The sequence below is a fragment of the Epinephelus moara genome, chromosome 5, assembly GCF_006386435.1.
Source record: "Epinephelus moara isolate mb chromosome 5, YSFRI_EMoa_1.0, whole genome shotgun sequence".
Lineage (NCBI taxonomy): Eukaryota > Metazoa > Chordata > Actinopteri > Perciformes > Serranidae > Epinephelus > Epinephelus moara.
In genome coordinates, this window is record NC_065510.1 from 27,028,118 (window position 1) to 27,049,402 (window position 21,285).

General features: G+C 41.2%; 1 protein-coding gene across 1 annotated transcript; it reads left to right on the forward strand.

Annotated features, from left to right (window-relative positions):
* Positions 1–6,316: 6,316 nt before the first annotated feature.
* Positions 6,317–10,669, forward strand: LOC126390421 (neuropeptide FF receptor 2-like). The gene is made up of 2 exons (XM_050044726.1): positions 6,317–6,858; positions 8,748–10,669. The coding sequence occupies exons 1-2, from the start codon at positions 6,317–6,319 to the stop codon at positions 9,742–9,744; spliced, it is 1,539 nt and encodes a 512-aa protein (XP_049900683.1). The 3' UTR covers positions 9,745–10,669.
* Positions 10,670–21,285: the final 10,616 nt, after the last annotated feature.

Genomic DNA, 21,285 nt, shown 5'->3' on the forward strand with positions numbered 1-21,285 from the left:
GAGGCCACCGTCATTTACCCGACGGGAGGGGTGAGTGAGTGAGCCCTGCAATCTAGAATTTGACCACTGATGTCACTGTTTTCAACCCATTTTACACACTGGCCCTTTAAGTAATCAGGATTTGTCGCACACAATGTATTGCTGCTCCCGTGCTTTATCCCACACCAAACAAATAAGCAACGTTTCGCCTCACGTAGGAGGCTTCATCAGGCTTACAGAGTAAAGGGCAGTCCCTCTTTTTATAGCATGTCCTCCAATAGGAGTGAGGCTATCTGGAGACCTACAAAATACATATAGGAATAATATTACTACTCAGTCAATCACAGATGCATTTTACCATGTTTTTCACAGATTCAATTAATACACTTATGAAAAAATATTTATAAAAAAATATTTATAAAATATATATATATATACATATTATACATACTATTTACAAAAATGGTCTAATATCAAAGTCCAAATTCATCCCATGGGGTAAGCTCTTCTTGAGTGCCAGAGGGTGAAAACTATTACCCCACAACAATGTGTTGTGGTCTATGGGTTTTCTGTATAGATCTGTGGCACTCAAGAAGAGCTTACCTATTAGTCAATTCAGTAGGTTAACGTAACGTATTTGTGGCTCAAATGAGCTATATCAGAAACAAAAGGAGGTGATGATAAAACGTTTCCAAAGTAAGGGATATGGATATTCCCAAGATTGGATTGATGATGCAGCCGCGAGATTTGAAGATAAAACGCAGGAGGAATGTCTTGAATCGAAAGAAAAAATTGAAAGGAAAGGACCAAAATGTTTTTTAACATATTCAACGATGGGGCATGAATTTAAAAATATCATTCGCCGACACTGGCACATTATTGAGAGTGACCCCCTTTTGAAAGACTCTTTCAAAGAACCCCCTACTGTTGTTTTCAAACGAGCACCTGTTACATTCCTAAATCAATTGTCAGGCAATTTCAAATGTGGAGCCTGTGCACAATGTAACTTCACCAATAAATGTGACTCTTTCTACCATCCTACTACTGGACAAAAGTTTCAGATCAGGGGCACGATTACATGCAAAACAACACATGTGGTGTACATGATTAAATGCCCATGTTCCCTAGCCTATGTTGGTATGACGACAAGAGCGCTTAAAACTAGAATAAGTGAACACAGAAGTGATATCTGGACAGGAGATATGAGAAACCCAGTAGCAGCACATTTTAAACAAATGAGCCATAGTGTCTCTATGCTGAGGTACATTGGTATTCAAAGAGTGGAATATCTACGAAGAGGGGGGGATTAGACCAGACTACTACAACAAAGAGAAACATTCTGGATCCATAAATTAAAGACAGTCCAACCCCATGGGATGAATTTGGACTTTGATGTTAGACCATTTTTGTAAATAGTATTTGTAGGTCTCCAGATAGCCTCACTTCTATTGGAGGACATGCTATAAAAAGAGGGACTGCCCTTTACTCTGTAAGCCTGATGAAGCCTCCTACGTGAGGTGAAACGTTGCTTATTTGTTTGGTGTGGGAATAAAGCATGGGAGCAGCAATACATCATGTGTGACAAATCCTGATTTCTTAAGTTTTTCCTTTGATGTCAGCACCGATTAGAAAAAGTTGATTCGGAGGATGTGCATTCTTTATATTTGTTTCACCATAGCATTAAGTCTCACATTGTCCATATTCAAAATAGATAACAATATCCAAGAAAATAAACATTTTCCACATGTTTTTCTGAGATTTTGTCTAGGCCCTTTTTAAAAAAAGAGGGTAAAACAATGTACTTAATGTATGTTTATGAGTGATAAACCAATCAACACAAACAGAAATGTCTACTCAGGAGCTTACTGTCTATAAATAGAAAACCAAAATTGATAAGTATGACTGTTTTTTTCCCCCTTTAAGACAACATAGGAGCCATATGTTTATGATTTCTGTACATTTATAACAGTCTATGATGACAAAAAGGGGTTAATGTTTGGACATAATCCATTACTATGGCATCCAGCCTGCCTTTAGCGTACACGTCAAAGACACAGCATGGATATCAGCATGGACGTGATAGCGGTCACTCAAACCTACTTTATGAGGTGGGGGATTTTTCTCCACCTCCTTCACCTGAAATATAAATTAATGTAAGTCTGACGTTAGTTGGAATTCAGTTACAGTTGGTATGGGAAGCTAGTTTGTTTGCTAGTTTCCAAAACGCCAATAACAAGTTAATGAAATACCAACACATTCTCACTCCAACCTCATCACATACTGTATCAACGTTTGGTCATGGACCTGTTGGTTGTTGATGTTCTGCCTGTTGCATGCATTGTCTTCTTTCAAAATACACTTCCGTTTTCACAGGAAGTTTACCGTTTACATACTGTCTCTTTCAAAATAAAAGCACTACGACAGTACAACAACGCTAATTGACGTTTATTGTCCTCCAACAGCTATCGCACCTGGTTAGGTTTAGGAAAAAAGAACAGGGTTTGGCTTTATAATCTTATGGGATGTGAACACCACTCTCCTGGGTGAAAGTCTGTTTGTTGGACCCATCTACCACCCCTTCCACCAACCCTACTCGTACTTTCACAACCTTAACTTTCATTTGTGTACCGCGGCATTTCCCCCTGACACCGCCGAACAACGATAAACTATGACGGTGACTGGCTACACATCATGCCCATGTCTGACGCCACAAGTCACTGCCCAAGCGTTGGATTTCGACGGCTTCGGAGTGAGACCAGGTTGGAAATAACCTACTTTTGAATAAATATTTCCTTTCAGTTAACAGTATAAGTAAGTTATCCATACTTTATATTGGCTTCTTGTATTAAACAGGGCTTCCACTTTGGGGTCTTGATCAATCTGGCAGCATTTATTTTGCCACCACCAGCTGATGGATACTTAGATACTTTATTCCTTACACAGCTGACTATAGTCTGTAGATGTTAACTTACCCATATTACACAAACTCTGTGAAACATATGAAGTTTCACAGCACTATGCTGGATCCAAAAACTGAAGAAACAACAATCACACACTCACACCACCTCAAAACAAAAGCTCACCATCTTCTTATGTCTTTGACTCACATAATCCTGTGCCGTATGTGCGCTGCAGGTGTAGCCAGTATAAAGATACACACTGTTGCACATCTGCTGTGTGAACAGTGTGTATCCTTTACCTCTTCAGCTTAGCCACAAAACAAGTTGACCAGCTACTTCACAAAATTGATCGCTTTTGCCGGTCAGATGCAGAGAAGCATAGCAGCGCACCTCCGCAAGCTTGGAGGATGATACATGACCTGCAGCTTTTACTGCAGTTATGTGTCATCTTCCATTTTAGCAGCAACCTTCTTTTTTAATCTTTGAACACAAATTACTTACCAAAAAAAAAAACTGGGGCTTTAATGATATTGCTCTACACTCCAGTGGCTGTAACTGGTGAGTCAGCGGAGCGCTGTGATAGAGACTCTTTACTAAATGCTATCTCACCACAGCATCACTGTAATTGTCATTTATACATGTGTACAGTTAATTTGGATTTTATTCATTTTAAAATATATCTTTTCTCTTTCCAAAATTCTCTCTGATATGTTTTTAACACTTTCTTGCATTCTTTTGCCTGTTATGTGTATTTTTCATCCTTTGTGATGCACTTTTTTTTTTAGAAAAAGCATCCTGTTTTACAAGATCATCATGTCTGTTAATTAAAGGTGTCAAATAAATGTAAGGTTTACACTATATCAGTGGGTCCAATGTAATTTTCCTTTGAATTTGCACAGTTCAAGACAAGCCTTTCAATACTAATCTCATGGTGTTAATCATTTCAGACTCTGCTGCTTTGTAAATATTATATTCCTAAATAAAGTTGGAGTTTTGACTAATTTCTTGAAAGTATTGAACACAAAGAAAAACTGGGGCAAAGCAGCAGCATACGAGTAGGTATCAGTTGGTCTCTGGGTGTCTTGGGAAATAATGAAACTGCCATATATATAGTGGAGAAATAGGGGCCCGACAACAGATCTTTGCCCCCAAGGGCCCCCTATAGCAAGTTAATCCGGCCATGCTGACATGAGGATACAGTATGAGTAAAAGTGCACACTCAAGGAGAGTCATATGTGCAGGCTGCATACAGTGAGTCATTTACTTTTTAAAAAAATCAACATACAAAACAAATATTCCTACACATTTCTGTTTGTCTTTCCGTTACTATTATTACATCATTAGTTTTAAGAGGAATGTGTTTACTGTTAGCAGATAGAAAAGCGGCTAAATAGGATAATGAAATTATTTATGTAGTGGATCGATCTAGTCAAAAATCGTCGTTGGTGTCACAATGATGACAGGAAATAAGCTACAGTCAATAAGCTATTTGGCTGTCATAATCGATCAGAGGAGAGAGAATCCAATTTATTCTGATTTTTTTTTTCGGAAACATGGGGGAAGAAGAAGCCTGCAGAGTGAAATGACAAACACTTTTTGATTGATGACAAGGTTTATCAAGTGCCATAGGTGCCGCGCGGTTGAGTGCGTGGCTGCGTGTGTGTGTGTGTGTGTGTGTGTGTGTGTGTGGGCAGCAGCTGCTCCCTCCCTGGCTCTATCCCTCTCTCATATTCAGTCCTGCAGTGGCGGATGGGCTCGGAGCTCCCGCCGGCAGGAGCGCAGACATCTGAGGAGCCCGCTAGTGTCAAAAGAAAAGCTGTCGGAAACGCAAAGAGCTCTCCCAACAACAAATCCCTCTGTAGCTTTGAGACTCAAAGACGGATTAAAAAACGCATGTGGCAACCGACTGTGTGCGATTCAGGCGCAACTTTGCTATTGTTTTCTTTCTTTCTTTTTCTCTTTCTTTCTCTCTTTGGGGGTGCACCTGGCTGCCTTTCTCAGCATCTTCAGGATTCCAGCATACAAGAAGATCCTCACACGGTCAGTAAACACAAAATGAAATATTGTCTGGATATGCTTTTCTCTGAGGGGAAGATCATTACATGAACAAACAGCTACTCCTCTCTGCCTCTTATCCATTCAGGATTGAAATATGTTTTTATGTAGGATGCAAATTTTAAGTTTCTATATGGCAGCCCCTGTTTTTAATGGTAATACTTTGATGTAGGTGGTGACAGACTTTTCTTTGTCCATAATGAAACATATAATTGCAAAATGAGAATATGTCCGGAGTGACATTCTGTACTCGATCAATAATTAATGTAAAACTGCTTTGCTAACATGTTCTCCTTACCATGTCTACATTCTTAAAATGACAATACATATCAAATCATTTCCTGAGCAGAAACACTTCTTTATTGAATGTTTCTAAGACCTAACAGGGGGAAGCTGTGATCCACACACACACACACACCAGGAGGAGATGTTAAAAGCTTTTCAGTGTTTTTCTGCCCAGGAAATGTGTTATTTGCTGTTTGCTCCGCTGTAGAGCTCTTAATACAGCTGCAGGTGGAGACAGCCTCTGATATATGTGATGTTTTTCTCTAAACAGATCTGATTGCATCCCTGTGATGGACTAAAGGTGCAAGGAGGAGGAGGAGGAGAGAGACTGAGGAGCAGAGTTGGGGGGTTGCGTGATATTTGCCTTCCCTGAAGGTGAGAGAGTCCATTAACAGCTGGTGGGGGATTATCAGGTTCAAACAACCATTCCCTGGAAGAATTAATTTACATGCACTTGGACCAGTGCTGAACAGGATCATGACTCCATAGGATGTGGCATGGGGCACCATGATATACATATGTCAACATACACTGTTATCAACACAGAACAAAAGGACCTACAGACCACATGACTGGAACCTGACATGATGTATTTGGTTAGGATTTCCTGTCTTTTTGGAGTCTGACTTTTGGGTTCTGATTTTCCCCTGCGGTGTCTATGAATGGATTTTAATGAGGACCAAGGGAAACCAGTACAGTAAGCTGCTGTCGAGAGATTTTCACAACTCTCTGCTGCCTCCCCTGCTGTGGTTTTGTTCAGTATGGATCTGTCCCAGTACCGTCCGTCAGACTGGAGCTCAGTCCAGCCAAGCTTCTCTCCACTGCTGCAGTACGAAGACTCTCAGGAAAGACTCAACCACACCTACAGCTTCCACAGCTCGATAATGCTGCCCTCCACTTTCAGTTCTGCCACCGCCTCCCCGCATCAGCCTCTGCCCTCTGTGCTGCCCTCCTCCCACATACCTTACTCCTCCCTCATCTCCTCCCCTTTGTTCTCCACCGTCTCGACCCCATCCTCTCAACAAACATCCACTTCTGTCTACCAACCCTCCACCTTGTCCCCCTTTTCTTCAAATGACTTGGCCAAACTGGAGAGCATGCTGCTCTGGACTCTCCATGAGCCCAGCACCATCGCTCTGACCATCATGTACTGTCTGTCGTTCATTTTGGGATTTGTTGGGAATTTAATGTCCCTGCGCGTTCTTACCAATAGGAGGAGCCGGCGGCTAGCTGGTGTCAGCGCCACGCGCAGTCTCCTGGTCAACCTGGCGGTGTGTGACCTGGCTGTGGTGTTAGTGTGCATGCCCATCACCCTGGGAATCCAGATCTACACCGCCTGGGTCTACGGCGACCTCCTTTGTCGAGCAGTGCCCTTCACACAAGCTGTGTCAGTCTCAGCCAGCGTGTTAACACTGACTGTGATCAGTGTGAATCGCTACTATAGCGTCCGATCACCACTGAGAGCTCGCTCCATGTTTACCCGCCGTCGAATCTTGGCGACTGTTGCCGTGGTGTGGATAGTGTCTTCAATCATGTGTGCTCCTATTGCAGTGATGAACCGGCGACAGGATATCAGCTTTGGGACATTTGCCATCTTGGTCTGTCAGGAGGACTGGCCTCAGCATCGCCTCAAACAGGGGTAGGTTCTCCAACAGACAACAGAATATGTCATCATTATCTAGTCTATGATCTAATCTCTGCAGAGCCTCTGCTTTCCAACTAATTTTCAATCTTTCGTCCCCTCACAAACCACGTTACAGCCTGAGGGTCCTAACACACCAAGCTGACAGTGAGCCATTAGACACTGTCAGGCCATGGTTATGTTTCATGGCCACCAATCACCAGTAGTTTTTGTGAGGTCCAGCTCTGTTGGCAGTAATTGGCTCTTAATGGCCAATTGAGCATGTGGAATCAGAGGGCACTCTCAATGAGAGAGAGCTTTCTGTGTGGCTGTTCAATCTCAGTGCATCAGTGATTTCACTCATTTAAAGCATTTTCTCCTTCTATTTTCCCCCAGAACAACAAAATACCACAGACTGACAAAACCAGGGAAAAGCAAAGTTACTCTGCTTGTTGCAACTTTGAACCAGACATATTTCAATTGGTGCATAACTTGATGGCAGGTTGGCTGTCTGAGTGTTGGCTGTAGTATTTGCAGTGTGTTCATGTTCAACTGACATTTACTTGTGCTGGTACTTAAAGGTTGGTTTGGTGTGTCAGAGGCCTTTAGATTCTCAGGCAGGAACTAGAGATGCACCGATTGATCGGCTGAGCTTTAGCTTGATCAACCATGACCGGTGATCTGCCGCCCAATCTTTGATATGGACAATCCTGGTCCATTAAAATTTAAATGCATGTGCTGTGCAATGGTTCACGTTGGGTAAACAGCAGTACAGACAGTAACTGACAATTGTCACAGCCGTTGCAACCCGTTCTCAGAAGTTGTAATTAATTCCCATGCGTGCTGCACCTGATTTGTAAGCTACTGTGTTAAGCTAACTAGCAGACTGAGATACAACATCCAAATCTGTATTAATCACACGATAAATAACTTAGCTAAAAGTGTAGCATAACAAAGCTAATGCTAACCCTTTCATGTAAGTGAATGGAAACTGCTAAACCGACTGGCGCCATATTCCAGATTTGGATAGTCTAATCTCATTTGCTAGTCAATCTTATTAGTTTTCTTACGAAGTAGATTTGATAGATTTGGTAGTTGATTCTGTGGCAGCAAAACGTTTTAGCACAAGTGCTTGATAGGAAAATAAAGTTACTTGAGCTAAAAGGGAGTGGTCAGTCCAGCGTGATCTGTCAATTATAGTTCTTCAAAAGAAGGACAGACAGAATTGGCAAAAAACAGTATTGGCAGGTCAAAGTTTTAAAAAATCTAAAATTGGAATAGGCCAAGAAAATTGCATCAGTGCATCTCTAAGTAGGGACCCACTCAGACCCCTGAGGTTCATAAATCATCCCATACCTTGTTCTTCCTTGTTTTTCTTTTATTTTCCTTAATCACAAGCTGTCAAGTGTCTAAGAATGAATTCTATTAAGCACAATGTACTTTTCTGCCATTATAGCTTCATTGTGTGCCAATCACTTTGCAACTGTGCACTGCAAAGTGTTAGAAACAGTGTTGATTATCCAGACATACCCTCAAACCTAATTCAATTGGGAGTTCTAAGAAAGTGCTGCTGGTTATTATGACATTGTCATATTGATCCTTCAGTCTTGTTGATGAAACAGGAGCAAATGTAATAGTCTTGAAATGAGCCCATTGTGTTCCTGATAACTATATTTACATTGCAATTCATGACTTCAATGGGAGTGTGTCATCTTATAAAGATATTCTTGACTCATCAGGCAAACATCAGAGTATGGAGAGCATCTCCAGCAACAGAAAATGTCACTTTCAATGTTTCACCGCATATACAAGTGGATATTTCAATTCAAACAGTACAGATTTCAACATAACTTAAGAAGGGAATTAAATCATTAACTAATTTTAATTGTTTCACTCTTTGTCCACAGATACAACGTGCTGCTGTTTGTGATGCTCTACTGCCTGCCAGTGACCTTTAACCTCACCATAGGCTTCCTAACTGGCAGGCGGCTTTGGGGAGGGAAGAAATCCGCTTTCGCTGATCTTGATCCTCGCAGCCAAGCTCTGCACACCTCACGACTCAAAACGCGCCAGAAAATCGCCAAGATGGTGGTGTGTCTGGTGTTGCTGTTTGCAGTGTCCTGGCTTCCGCTCTACTTGGTTGACCTTTGGATTGACTGCAATCAAAGTCCACCGTCTTGGCTCCTACAGACACGTCCGTTTGCCCAGTGGCTGGGCCTGACAAACTCCAGTCTTAACCCCATCTGTTACTGTTTCATAGGGGATCTTTACCGCTCAGCCAAAGTGATACGGATGCGATACTACCAGAAAGTCGCTGCTCTCTTTGGCTCCTCCTCATTCACCAGCTCAGCTGCAGTGGCGTCTCCTGCCTCAGTGATTACAGACACCAAAGCGACTGTTGCTGAGCACCACCACATTGCTGCTGTTGCTGTGGCAGCATCTGCACCCATCGTTACAATCCCCAGGCTGTTGAGCTTGGCTAGAGGCCAGGGACTGGGGCAAAAGGTCGGAGACAGTTCAGACAGCCAAGCAGGATCTGACCACAGTATCTCAGACTGGTGTCAGTCCAGTCCCAGTGTGTGTGACAGCTCCTTGTTCCCGTGCCAGCTCCGCACAATCCAGCACTCCATACAAAGAGCAGACATCCTGCCCACAAGAAGACACTCTGTGAATGAGAACGCAGGATCATTACCTTTAGGAAACGACTTTGTGGAAGTAGACATGCTGCCTTTGAGAAGACATTCGGGGGATAGAATATATGGGTTGTCAGCTGATAAGAGAGACGTCATTACCATTGGCAGAGACGCTCTCTGTTACACTGAGCAACACAGAGGCAGAACATTACAAACCTACTCTCTGGTAGGGGACAGGGAGGATGAAAAAACTGATATGACCACCCTGTGAAAGCTGCAGATTATCTGAAGTATCAGCAGGGAAGAATTTTTTATTTTCTGTCACAGACAGCTCTGGCTTCACAGTTTGCAGTTGACAGTACGGGTAAATCCCTTACAAAAGCCATTGTTTGTCTTGAGGATACACTGACCTGGTCTACACACTGATTCTTTCTCTGTGTTTTATTCTCTCAGTATCACTGAAAGCACAGGGGATCCAGGATGTACATTTGCAACGATGAGTTCAGCCTTTTGACGGAAGGTGGAGGGAGTAGTGATGGAGTGAAGCCTGCAGGGGAAGAGTTGGGGGTTACATTATTTAGCCTCGGGCTGAAAAGCCAGTAATCAGTAAGAATAACTGATTGAAGTAGCGCATCATTACATGCAAGTCATATCACAAGTGATTCAGCTGCAACTCACAGTCGTGTCTGACATCTGCTTAAGATAATAACCCAGCAGGACGTATCTATGTGATTCTTCTTTCTTTCTTATTGCTTTGCTATTGTAGGAACATACTGTATCAGAGTTCCTGACAGATCTTTACAGGATAATGTCACCATCAATGTCTGCAGCCTGTGAAAGAGCAGTTGTTCGTGTGTGTAGTCATACAGGGAATTTGCAGGGAATATGAGATCCACTGTCTATGAAGCAGAAAATCTAGAACTCAGAATACAGTGAATGGTTTTGTTTTGCACACAATAACTCTGTGATATTAGGTATGAAATAACTTTTCAGGGTCATCCGATTTTTGAAAGCTAGACCAAGCCATCTGAAATAAACCATTCAGAGAGAATTTAAAAGGTTAATTCACAAAAACAAAACAAAACAAAAAACAAGTGGTTTCTAATCATGGAGATAGTTTTGGTTTAATTTGCGCTGGTGTTGAGATAACAGCTACTGATTTGTTGAATGTAAATTTGTTTGTGGTGCTCACAGGATTTAACAATTAACATTAAAAAATTCAGCTCCAACATGTCTTTCCAGAATCGGTGTCCTTGTCTGATAATGAAATGCCATTTCAGTTTCACCCCATCGATCAGTTTGACACTGTGTTCATGTTAGCTGATGTGTGCTCAGTGGTGGTGGTGGTGGTGGTGGTGGTGGTGGTGGATGTAGGAGATATTTTGCTCCAACCAGTCAGTTGTGAATGAGATGGCCATCCTGCTGCAGTCAACAGTGCAGCTGTGGTTACAAGAAGCAGTAAATGTTTTACAGGCGGATTGAAGAAATATGCCACTTAAAGAGACAGTTCACCCTATAATCAAAAATACATATTATTCCTCTTATCAATCTCTTTTGTCTTTATCAGTCTAGATTGCTTTGGTGTGACTTACAGTGTGTTGGAAATAGATGTCTGCCTTCTCTCAAATATAACAGAACTAGATGGCACTTGGCTTGTGGTGCTCAAAGCGGCAATTTTTTTTTTTTAAAAACTGAACAACAGTGTTACTTTCCAGAAATCATGACCCAGTTAGTCAAGATAATCCACAGACTTTGTTTGGAGCAGTTTCATGTAGGAACTATTTTGTTTCTACTGAACTACACCTGCCAACCACATCAGTGTGCAGAAGGAAGCGTGCATCTACTCATGGAAAAGAGATTTGTGCTCATGACAGCACGGGATGTAAACATTAATGGCATCCTCCTCTGCTGTGCTGTGACATAAACTAGCTCAGTGGTGCTAGGTGAGCTAGTAGTAGATGCACACTTCCTTCTCTGTGATGATAAGTTTGGAAGGTAGCTATAGTTTAGGGTGAACTGTCTCTTTAAGGGGGCCTTGTGGATTTTTGATTTAAACAAAATCACTACAATGCATGGTGTGTATATCTGACATCTAACAAATGTGCTGAATGAATTGCCTCACAAGGCAAAAAAAGCTTTAATCCTGCGTTGCTTACATCCATGTTTATTTAGTAGTGGTCTTCCTATTTCCTGCAATAAGCAGAGACAGTGCTGTGTTTTTATGTGCATCACTGCCACCTGTAGATCAGTGAAATCCTGTGAAACCACTGGCAGGAACTTGTATTGCGTCTCCTGTATGCTCATTTAAGTGTACATACGCATACCTGGCCCAGTTAATCTACACTTGTCGACCATTTTCTGGATCTGACACAGGAAGATGATTCATTCTGTTGATTAGCTCAACTGTTTCTTCTGCCAGCTGTCAGTAAGCACAACACAAGACATATTTAAACCGCTCAACAGATGAGAAATATGTAACTAGGATATCAATGCTTTGCTACTCTGGATGATGCTTGGAAACCTTTTTCTTTATTTGAAGGCAGTTCCTGTGAAAATGACGTTACATTTAGCCCCATTGCAATTAAACCAAAACTGCATGGTACCACTAAAGGTCAGACAAGGTTTTGAGCTTTGGCCCAGCCAGGGCACTGCCTGTTAAACCAGCACATGCCTTGTTGGGTAAAGGACTGAAACAGGGTGCTGAAATAGCTTTAAGGTTCAAGAAATAACCCCCCCACACACACACCAGCTCACACATACACAGATGCATGCACACTGACAACAAAATCTAATCTACCCTCAGGCTGCCTCCAGTTGTTTGCAAGACAGAGGTGGTGAATAGCATGAACTGCTGTGACATCACGCTGCTAATCACACTCTTGTCCTCGCAGCAAAAGTGAAGCGGTGGAACACTCAAGGCATCAAACTGTGTTGAAACTGTCCTATTTATGTCATTGGATAAGGTTGCTTTGTACCTTAGAAAATCTCAATGCTATTATGCTGTGACTGTCTTTCATCCCTTTCTCTCTCTTTACTTTCATCTACCTCTCCCTCTTTCTCAGTTTTGCACTGTGTTAATGGAGGGCATGTGTACTAAATTATGTGCATTTGGTGTTTCATTAAAAAAGCAAAGAGTCTCTGTGGTCACCTGTAACTGCGACTGAAATGCCCCAGGATGTTTATTCCTTTTTAGAGAGCCTGCAACACAATTGTTCTTAAAAGGACTTCACTTTGAGGATTTATAAGTTGTCTTTAGCTACAATAATGGGGACGATATAAATGGTGGGAGGCCTGAAATAGATGGATAAAAGTTTTCTGCAAAGTTATTGGATCCTTTGTCCAATCTTTCGTGCTTCCCCGGGCTTGATTAAATCTTAATGGGATCTGGATTTAGTTACGAGTAGCTCTCATTCCTTTATCAGATGAGTTAGAAAGAAGTTGAAGGAGGGAATGACTCAGAGACAGTCTCATCAAAGTTGGGACATAGACACCATGAATTTCATTATTGATTGTAGAACAAGTTGGGCATTGTAATTTTACTTGTTCATCATGTAGAAAACTTTGCTAACAGATCTCAGAAACTCAAACACCTTTGGTGAAGGTTCAGATTAAATTCTGGTTTACTTTATATAAGTTGGAAACAGCCAAGTGTTTCTATTATATTAACTTTCAGATATAATTTTTTGCAGGGCAAAGTTAATTCAACATTCACTGTTTTTCACTAAAAGACATTGGGTCTCATTCATGAAAAGTGAGTAAATCAGTGTGTAGATTTGCACATAAAAGCCTACTCTACTAAAAACCTACTCCGGATTCAGGAACGCCGGCGGTAAACTCAGATTTGATCGTAAACACGTGTGTATGATCATGAATGCCAATCCATCGTAAAGTGACAGCGCGCTCCCGGTAATCAGCAATTAGCATAAATCCCCGCCCATGAATATCCAATGACCACCATATAAGGAGGTGTAGGTGCATCCTGTCGACCTGTCAGTCATAGCGCAAAGAAAGAAAGACAGAGAAAGAAAAAAGAATTTTTCCGAAGCGGAGATCGAAATAATTTGGGGTGAAGTGGACTTAAGAAAAAACATTTTATTTTCTTCAGTTAGTAGTGGTGTGACAGGGACAGGCAAAGCGAAGGCCTGGAGGGAGGTAACAGATGCTGTTAATGTTGTCTCCGTGGTACAAAGAACCATGTCAGAGGTGAAGCGTAAATGGTTTGATATGAAACTGGAGGCAAAGAAACGCATAAGCACACACACAAAAAATACAGCGGTCACCAAACAAACAGAAGATTCATTTGTGGGGTTTTGAATGAAGTGGGAACGGGAAACCAGAGATGTTTTGTGCGTAATGGATAAACTCTAAATCAGTGATGGCTGTCGGAATGTAGAGCTATTTAACATTTATTTTAACAAATGATACGGATAACATATAGCCTACAGCAGTTTTGTATGCATCGTCTTCAAATTATTTGAATCTTAATAGCCTAAAGCTCTGTTTTATACAACGTAAATTAAACATTTTTCAAATCAGATTTATTCATTCAAATGATCAAAAAGCAAAAAAAAAAACAAAACGTGTTGTCTCAAATAATTCTTTCAGCTGGCGCGTGCTCCTTCGTGGCTCCACCACCTGCTGCTCCTGCTGCCCCTGCTGAACCCAGGCACCGAGGCCGAAGAGGCTGTGATCCGGCTGTCCTTACGGATATTTTTATTATCATCATTCAACATGTAGAAAGAACGTGTAATCTATTGAGTCGATTTACATAGATAATTCACAATCATGAACCTAATCTGGATCTTAAACCTGCTAATTGCCAACTAATTTAACTAAATGTGTTATATTTTTAATATTTTGTCATGTTTAGATTACGTGTTTCAAAGGCATCTGTGTATTGTGTACATAACAGAGCGCAATACGAATTAAAATTGTAATTTCCAATAGTGACAAGCAATATTTATGTGCTTTACTAAATTTACACAAGCACTACGAGTGGTCAGGAGCAGGAGTAGATTTTGTTAGTAGCTACGAAAAGATCGGAGCTACTAAAATATTGATGAATGCGGACATGCACGTAAATTTCCGTCTGCGAACAGTTTACACACAAATTCCTTCTGCTCACGTTTCATGAATGAGACCCATTGTGTTTATCTTTGAGGCCTCATAGACATGTTGAATTAATTTCTCATTTTGGCATAAAACATTTGCCAATGTGTTTTTCTTTAAAAATTTAAAACCTGTATTGATTGCATTCCTGTCTGCTACAGTAGCTTGCAGTCTTCTTCCCTGCATTTTACTTGGCCATTTCTAATTTTCTTTGTGCATTACTGCAACTGGTTGATTAGTGGAATAGCTTGAAGCCATTTGCAGGAATGTGAGATGCAAACAAGCTGGGGACCCAGTCATTAAAACATGACATGGGTTTACATGGACCCTAATAATCAGAATTAAAGACCAATCAGAATAAAAATGCTTAATGCACCTAAATCAGAGGAGACTGGCCTGATGATGAGACTGGTCCTCTTTAAGTTCATTCCGGTCTTTCTGCGCATACTCGTTTCCTTGCCCTTCTGGCGCGATGACGTATACAGCGGGCATAGCAACGGGCTGAGATAGAGCAGTTGGACTCGTTGCACTCACCGGTTTCCATTCGCCAAAGCACGGTCTTCTATCTCCCCTCTTCGACCTTCTACCTCCCTTCTCCTCCTCAACAGACAAAGCATTAGCAGAACAAGGTAGTTGTCATACTGCTGCTTCAAGAATATAAGCAAAACAAGCCGGGAAAAGGCACTAAGAACGGCGTCGTCAAGCATCTTGTTATCCGGAGCGAGGACTACAGTGTTTTCTTCCGGTATACGTAAACACGTAACATCCGCCCCGCCCTCTATCCAATCAGAAACCTAAACACGTAACATCCGCCCCGCCCTCTATCCAATCAGAAACCTTCCCTGCCCCAAACCTTGCGCGGACTCGAATAAAGGCGATTAAAAGGCGATTAAACTGATCTCCCATGTAAACCCTCATTCGGAATGAATATTTCCCATGTAAACTACCTGGAAAAACTTTAATTCCGAATGATTTCATTCAGATTTATTTAATTCCAACTGAGAAGCCATCATGTAACCGCACCCAATGTTACAGCCTGCAACGTGGAGTCGCTGGATATAAAATTCGACTGACATTACTGGCAGCAGCAGTATGAAATGTTTAGGGAACATCTGTTATTTGTAGCTATGGAAAATTACCTGGGTTACACGTACGTTACTTACAGCTAAATTGTTTTAACAGGCAGAGGCACTTCTTCTCCTTCTATACTTTATGTATTAGATGAATTTTCTCAATACGGTTGGGGAAGAAAACTTCTTCTTCTTCTTCTTACGTTATATTTCAGATTAGAAGCCGGACAGCAGGCGGGACTACTTTGTTCACTGCGCATCTTATTGGATCTGTTTATTTAGCGATCATATAAAGAGCTCAGTTGGAATCTCTAATAAGAATGATTTCAATAGGGTTGAAGAAATATTGTCCATGTAACAGCAGCCACATGTGTCAAAAACTTGACAGGGTATTTTTAAAACGTTGTAAATATCACAAGTTGGTGAAAGAGATGCCTCATTCCAACCCAACATTCATAAGAACACGTACTGTCTGAGATCGATTGGAAATATTGATAATGATACAATTTCCTGAAATATTACTTCTCAGAGTTTGTGAAATAAACCGTGAATGCTTCTTCAAGCATTACCCCATTATAAACAAACCTTTTTTCCCCCCCATAGGCCAAAACATGCAACCCAAGTCTACAGAGTGCACAAAAGCAGCTGTGGTGACACAAAAAATGTCATTAACAACATACAGACAGGTGACAATGTGACAGACAAAACTGATTAAAGGATGTAACAAATGCTGATGCTTCTATAGATGCGCTGCATGATACAATTAATATGCTCAGGACATGTATAAAAATGATGAGCAGACCCAGTTACACTTGATTTTGGCTGAAGATGGCAGGAGTAATAGATCTAAGTCACTCAGAAAGGGAATTTATAATTAGGGCACAGATGGCAGGAGCTTCAGTCACAAAGAAAAAAGTCATCTGAGGTGTCTTTCACCATAATCTTGATAAGTGGGCAAGTACAGTGAGAAGTAGAACTCCAGGAAAAAAATGAAAGGGTTAACTGATGGGATGCCCCTCTTGGAAAGCTATAAGTTATCTGTGGTTTTCAAAACTGTTACATATCACAGATGCAAAAATGATTGTGACACTTCATTGGTTAGGTTAGGTTCACGCACAAAAATTACCTGGTGTGGGCTTTGAATGTAAACATATGCTGTTCTCAGGTATTTACTGAAATTACTGATGCTATCATTTTCCTGATGTGACAGTCATTGATGGCAAACAACAAGAAAACAGTACAGGGTTGAATATTGCTGTCTTGCATGGTTTGAGTCTGTTTGTTCCATCAGAGGGAAACTTGCTATAAATCAGTGCCATGTTTTTCTGTCCGATTGCTCTTATCTTTTCATTATATGTTTCTATGCAGATGAGTCCTCTTTTCCAGGATAACAGTATTTTCATGTGCATGAGGCGTCACTGAATGGCTGGGTATGAAAATGATTTGAACTGTACGAGATGGCGTTCACATTCACTAGATCTCAACCCAACTGAACACCCATGGAGATTTTGGAACAATGTTTTAAGCAGGGCATTAACTGTACAATTTTATTCCATTTCCATTTAAGCCGCATGACTTGTTTTAGTTGGCTGGAATTTCAGTTTTGTCTGCCCATGTTTGCTGTGCAGTGTACCAGGTAGAGTGAGGACCAATCATGGTCTGATCAATAGCTCCCAACCGCATGTTGGACGTTCGGATGTATTTCTGTGAGAGTGTTATCTCTGTTAGAGACAGCTTACCGGCCCCGAACCGTAGTTGAGAGCACGCTGCCTTGTTTGCATTAATTTTAGCTTGGCTCATTATTAACTGGTAACTAGCTTCTAGCGGCACTCGAGGCGTTCGGGTGCCGATCACTGTCAATGGCTTTATTGCAGTCTTTACCACAAAACAATAAACATGGTCTTTAGCTCTGAGCTTATCTTGATGCTTACTTCTACTGCTATCATCACTCTTTACCGCCTGCAGTCTTCACCGTGACACCCCAAAAGAGAGCTGCTTCTGTCCACACACACCGGAGCACATGTCACACTCACAGGTGACACACAAGGCAATCACACTTAAGGGGGAAAAATGGTGAGCCGGTTACAAGAGCCACGAGTCGTTCCTCCAAGATCAGTACCTTTTTTCTCACTGTGCCTCTGCGAAACGGGAAACAGAGCGTCCGAAAGTGCCAAGGCAACATGATGTATCATGTGGACAGAACATATGGAGGTCAGGTTGGTCAAGCTGTGGCAACAGCATACACAGCTCTTTCACGTTTCTCCCTTCTATTACGACTGACACAAGCGAGAGAAAGATTGTCAGGAAATAGCTGCTGATCTTTAGCTGCCTGGTAATATATATATATTTTTTTTTATTTAGCTAGCGAGACAAGTAACTCCTACAGTAGGAGTTGGAATTAAACAACATTTTATACCCAATTTTAACAAGACTTTACATTATCACTACCATCAAATATAAAGAAATAGATTCATTAGAACTTCTCAGGCGTGAAGAATCAATTACAAGGAGCACAGCATAACATTATTGACACAGAGTTACAGTGTATTCAGAAAGTTTTTGGGCCTAGTCATTTTTATGCTTAATAGCAGCCATCAGCTATGTTTCCCTTTCATTAGTCTACACTCAATATTCCATAATGATAAAGCAAAAACTTAATTTTAGGCTTTTTTTCTCCTTCAAATTTATTATTAAAAAGAAAAACTGAGATGTCGCACTGAGATAAGTATTCTGACCCTTAAGTCAGTGCTTAGCTGATGCAGCTTTGGCAGCGATTAGATCCTTCAATCTTCTTGGGTACATCACAATACGCTTTGCACACCTGCATCAACATAACAAAATGTGAAAAAAGTAAAGCGGTCTGAACATGCTCTGAATGCAGTATATGGGTTAAAAGATATATAGATATTTTTTCTTGTATTATCTTTTTCTTTACACCCATTTTCCAGCAGACTATTTCAGTACCAAAGTACCAGGTTCAGCTTGTTTCTCCGTCCGTAGAAACTTGAATTCCTATTTGTCATAGCCACAAAATATATTTATTTCACCATGAGACAAAACGCTTGTTTGATGAAATTTCAGCCAGTTCCCTCTCCATGATTGCTTCCATTTCATCAGACATCCTGTCTTTTTGATCCTCTCAGATCTGTTGTATTTTTGTTTGTACTCTCTCTCCCCGCTTCCCTCTCCTTCTCTCATTTCTTTCCGTTTTGGTCATCTCCTTTCTCCGTGCGTCATTGCTGCTCTAGTGTCAGAAACTTGTGCTAACAATAGCTTGTTTCTCTTCCTCTGCCTTCATTATCATCTTCATATTCCCTTTTTTTGGCAACAAGACAAGGGCCATTTAACACTAGAGAGCATACCCAGAGGGATGCAATGCACACTAAAGGCACATAAACAGTGAACTAAAAAAGCTGTGAAATAATATGCATAATGGTGAGAACCCTGCTGCAAAGACAATAACATTACTTATATTTTATTGACGAGGTTGATTACAGAGGGCAAATTGGTTTTTGTACAAAAACTATGTTCTGCCGTTGACATAACATCAAATAGCATTTACCTAACAATTAAACATTGATAGCAGATGGTGAAAAGATGTGTCTCACAGTGTTCACATCTGTCTCAAGAGAGGACAATTCAGAAGGAAAGTATCTTTAAATTTAAACTTCTGCCTGTTTCTTGAGGCCACCGTCGTCTGTTCCTGCACATTTTTGCACTGCAAACGCTTTTACCAGGAAGATTTTCTGCACAGATGCCTCTAGCTTCCATTCTGCACTCTGTATCTCACTAGTACAATGATACTAATAACATTAACAATAGCTTCCATTCAAGTGTGCCAGTAAGTCATGACAGTGTGCCAGTAAGGCAACATGCATGACACCAAGACCCTGAAATTAAAACCACTTCATTTAATTCAGCCGTCATTTGTTTTATTATTTACACTGTGCTTTTCCTACTGTGACATGTCAAAATGTGTCAAATGGACTATTGGATGGATGAGACTGACGACATTTTCCCTCGCAGACCTTTAGCTTCAACATTTTCCAGATGTTTCGCTATAGTGCAGCCAAATCTCTACTTTCTGTTTTTGGGGCATTTTATGCCCTTAATAAGGAGGGCAGAGAGATAGGGAATGACATGCAACAAAGGTTCTCAGCCAGATCAGGGAAGTTACGTTCGTGGTCGGCACCTTAACCCCGAGGCCAGCAGGGCACCCTTCTCTTACTTCTTAAGTGACTTCTTAAAGGCATATTGTGCAGGATCATCACTTAGTTTGGAAACACGCTGACCAGTGAAAGTGAAAGTAAAAGCCAACCCCATACACTCTTGTAAGGCAATTTGTCTTACGCAGGGCTCACACTGGACAGGGAAGTGCAGTGATTTGTTAATTATCGCGGAGCTGCCTGTCAGCAGTTGCCTGGGTTCACACCAGAAGCACATTTCACTGTGCTGGTCAGCAAGTGATCCTGCTCTCTACTCTGTTTAAATCACAGGTAGAGTCCTGTCTCTGTCTGCTGTGTGTGTGTGTGTGTGTGTGGCTGTCTTACTCTCTGTTTAAAATCAAATCACAAATATGTGGACTCATGGGATACATATTTTATCATTTGTCATAATCAGATCATTTATATCAAATCTAATATATCCTTTATATGGTTTAAAATAGATTATCAGAGTGTTTTCCTGTTAGGTATGCTCGCAGCTCCAGGAAAAAATAGACCAGACACTGAAACTAATGCTGCGGATCGCAAGCTGGCCAAGGCACTCTGCACCGTGCCATGTCCAGTGTGAACAGCCCAATCGGTTAACATGGGTGCTGAAAATAAGAGGGCAACCCTCCTCAAAAAGTCGGTGTGCTTCGAGGTGCTTCCACTTCCAGTGTGAATCCAGTGTTAGCACATTCATTTTTTTTCAGTGCTGTGCTCTTGGATGTCTGCTGCGTACAGTCTGGCACCTCGTCACTAACTTTTAATAAAGCCCCAAGCTCACCTAAGCACTGTGGGGGTACACGTCCATAAACATTCGAACTAACAATTATGTCATTATCATTTAATCTCCTGAGTCTGTTATTAATCTATAAAACGTCATAAAATAGTGAAAACTGCCCACCAGAGTTAACTGGAGCCAATGTTGACTTCAAATAGTGTTTTTTGTCCAACAGTCTAAAACCCAAAGACAGTTGATTAATTTTCCATCAGTTTACCAACAGATCAACTGTTTGTTTCTTAAGTGATGTCACAGATCAGCGGACATTGCCATCAGGTGGTGGAGGGAATGGTGGATGGTGTGTGTGACACCTACATGTGACGGCTGCTAAGCTGCAGATCGCTGTTTGAGACCAACAAACAAAACCGGTTGTTTTTTAACGACTCCTCACCATACTTTTGTTGGCTTTTTAGCCACCAAATGTGTTTTTTGTTGTTATTGTTGTTTTTAGCTACCTGTNATGTGACGGCTGCTAAGCTGCAGATCGCTGTTTGAGACCAACAAACAAAACCGGTTGTTTTTTAACGACTCCTCACCATACTTTTGTTGGCTTTTTAGCCACCAAATGTGTTTTTTGTTGTTATTGTTGTTTTTAGCTACCTGTTGTTTTTTTTTAAAGATATTTTTTGGGGCATTTCTAGCCTTTA

Bases quoted from the DNA above. Each gene is read 5' to 3' on its own strand.
- LOC126390421 (XM_050044726.1), top strand. From the start codon at position 6,317: ATGCTGCTCTGGACTCTCCATGAGCCCAGCACCATCGCTCTGACCATC. The intron at 6,859-8,747 runs GTAGGTTCTCCA...CTTTGTCCACAG, and splicing joins CAGCATCGCCTCAAACAGGG to ATACAACGTGCTGCTGTTTG.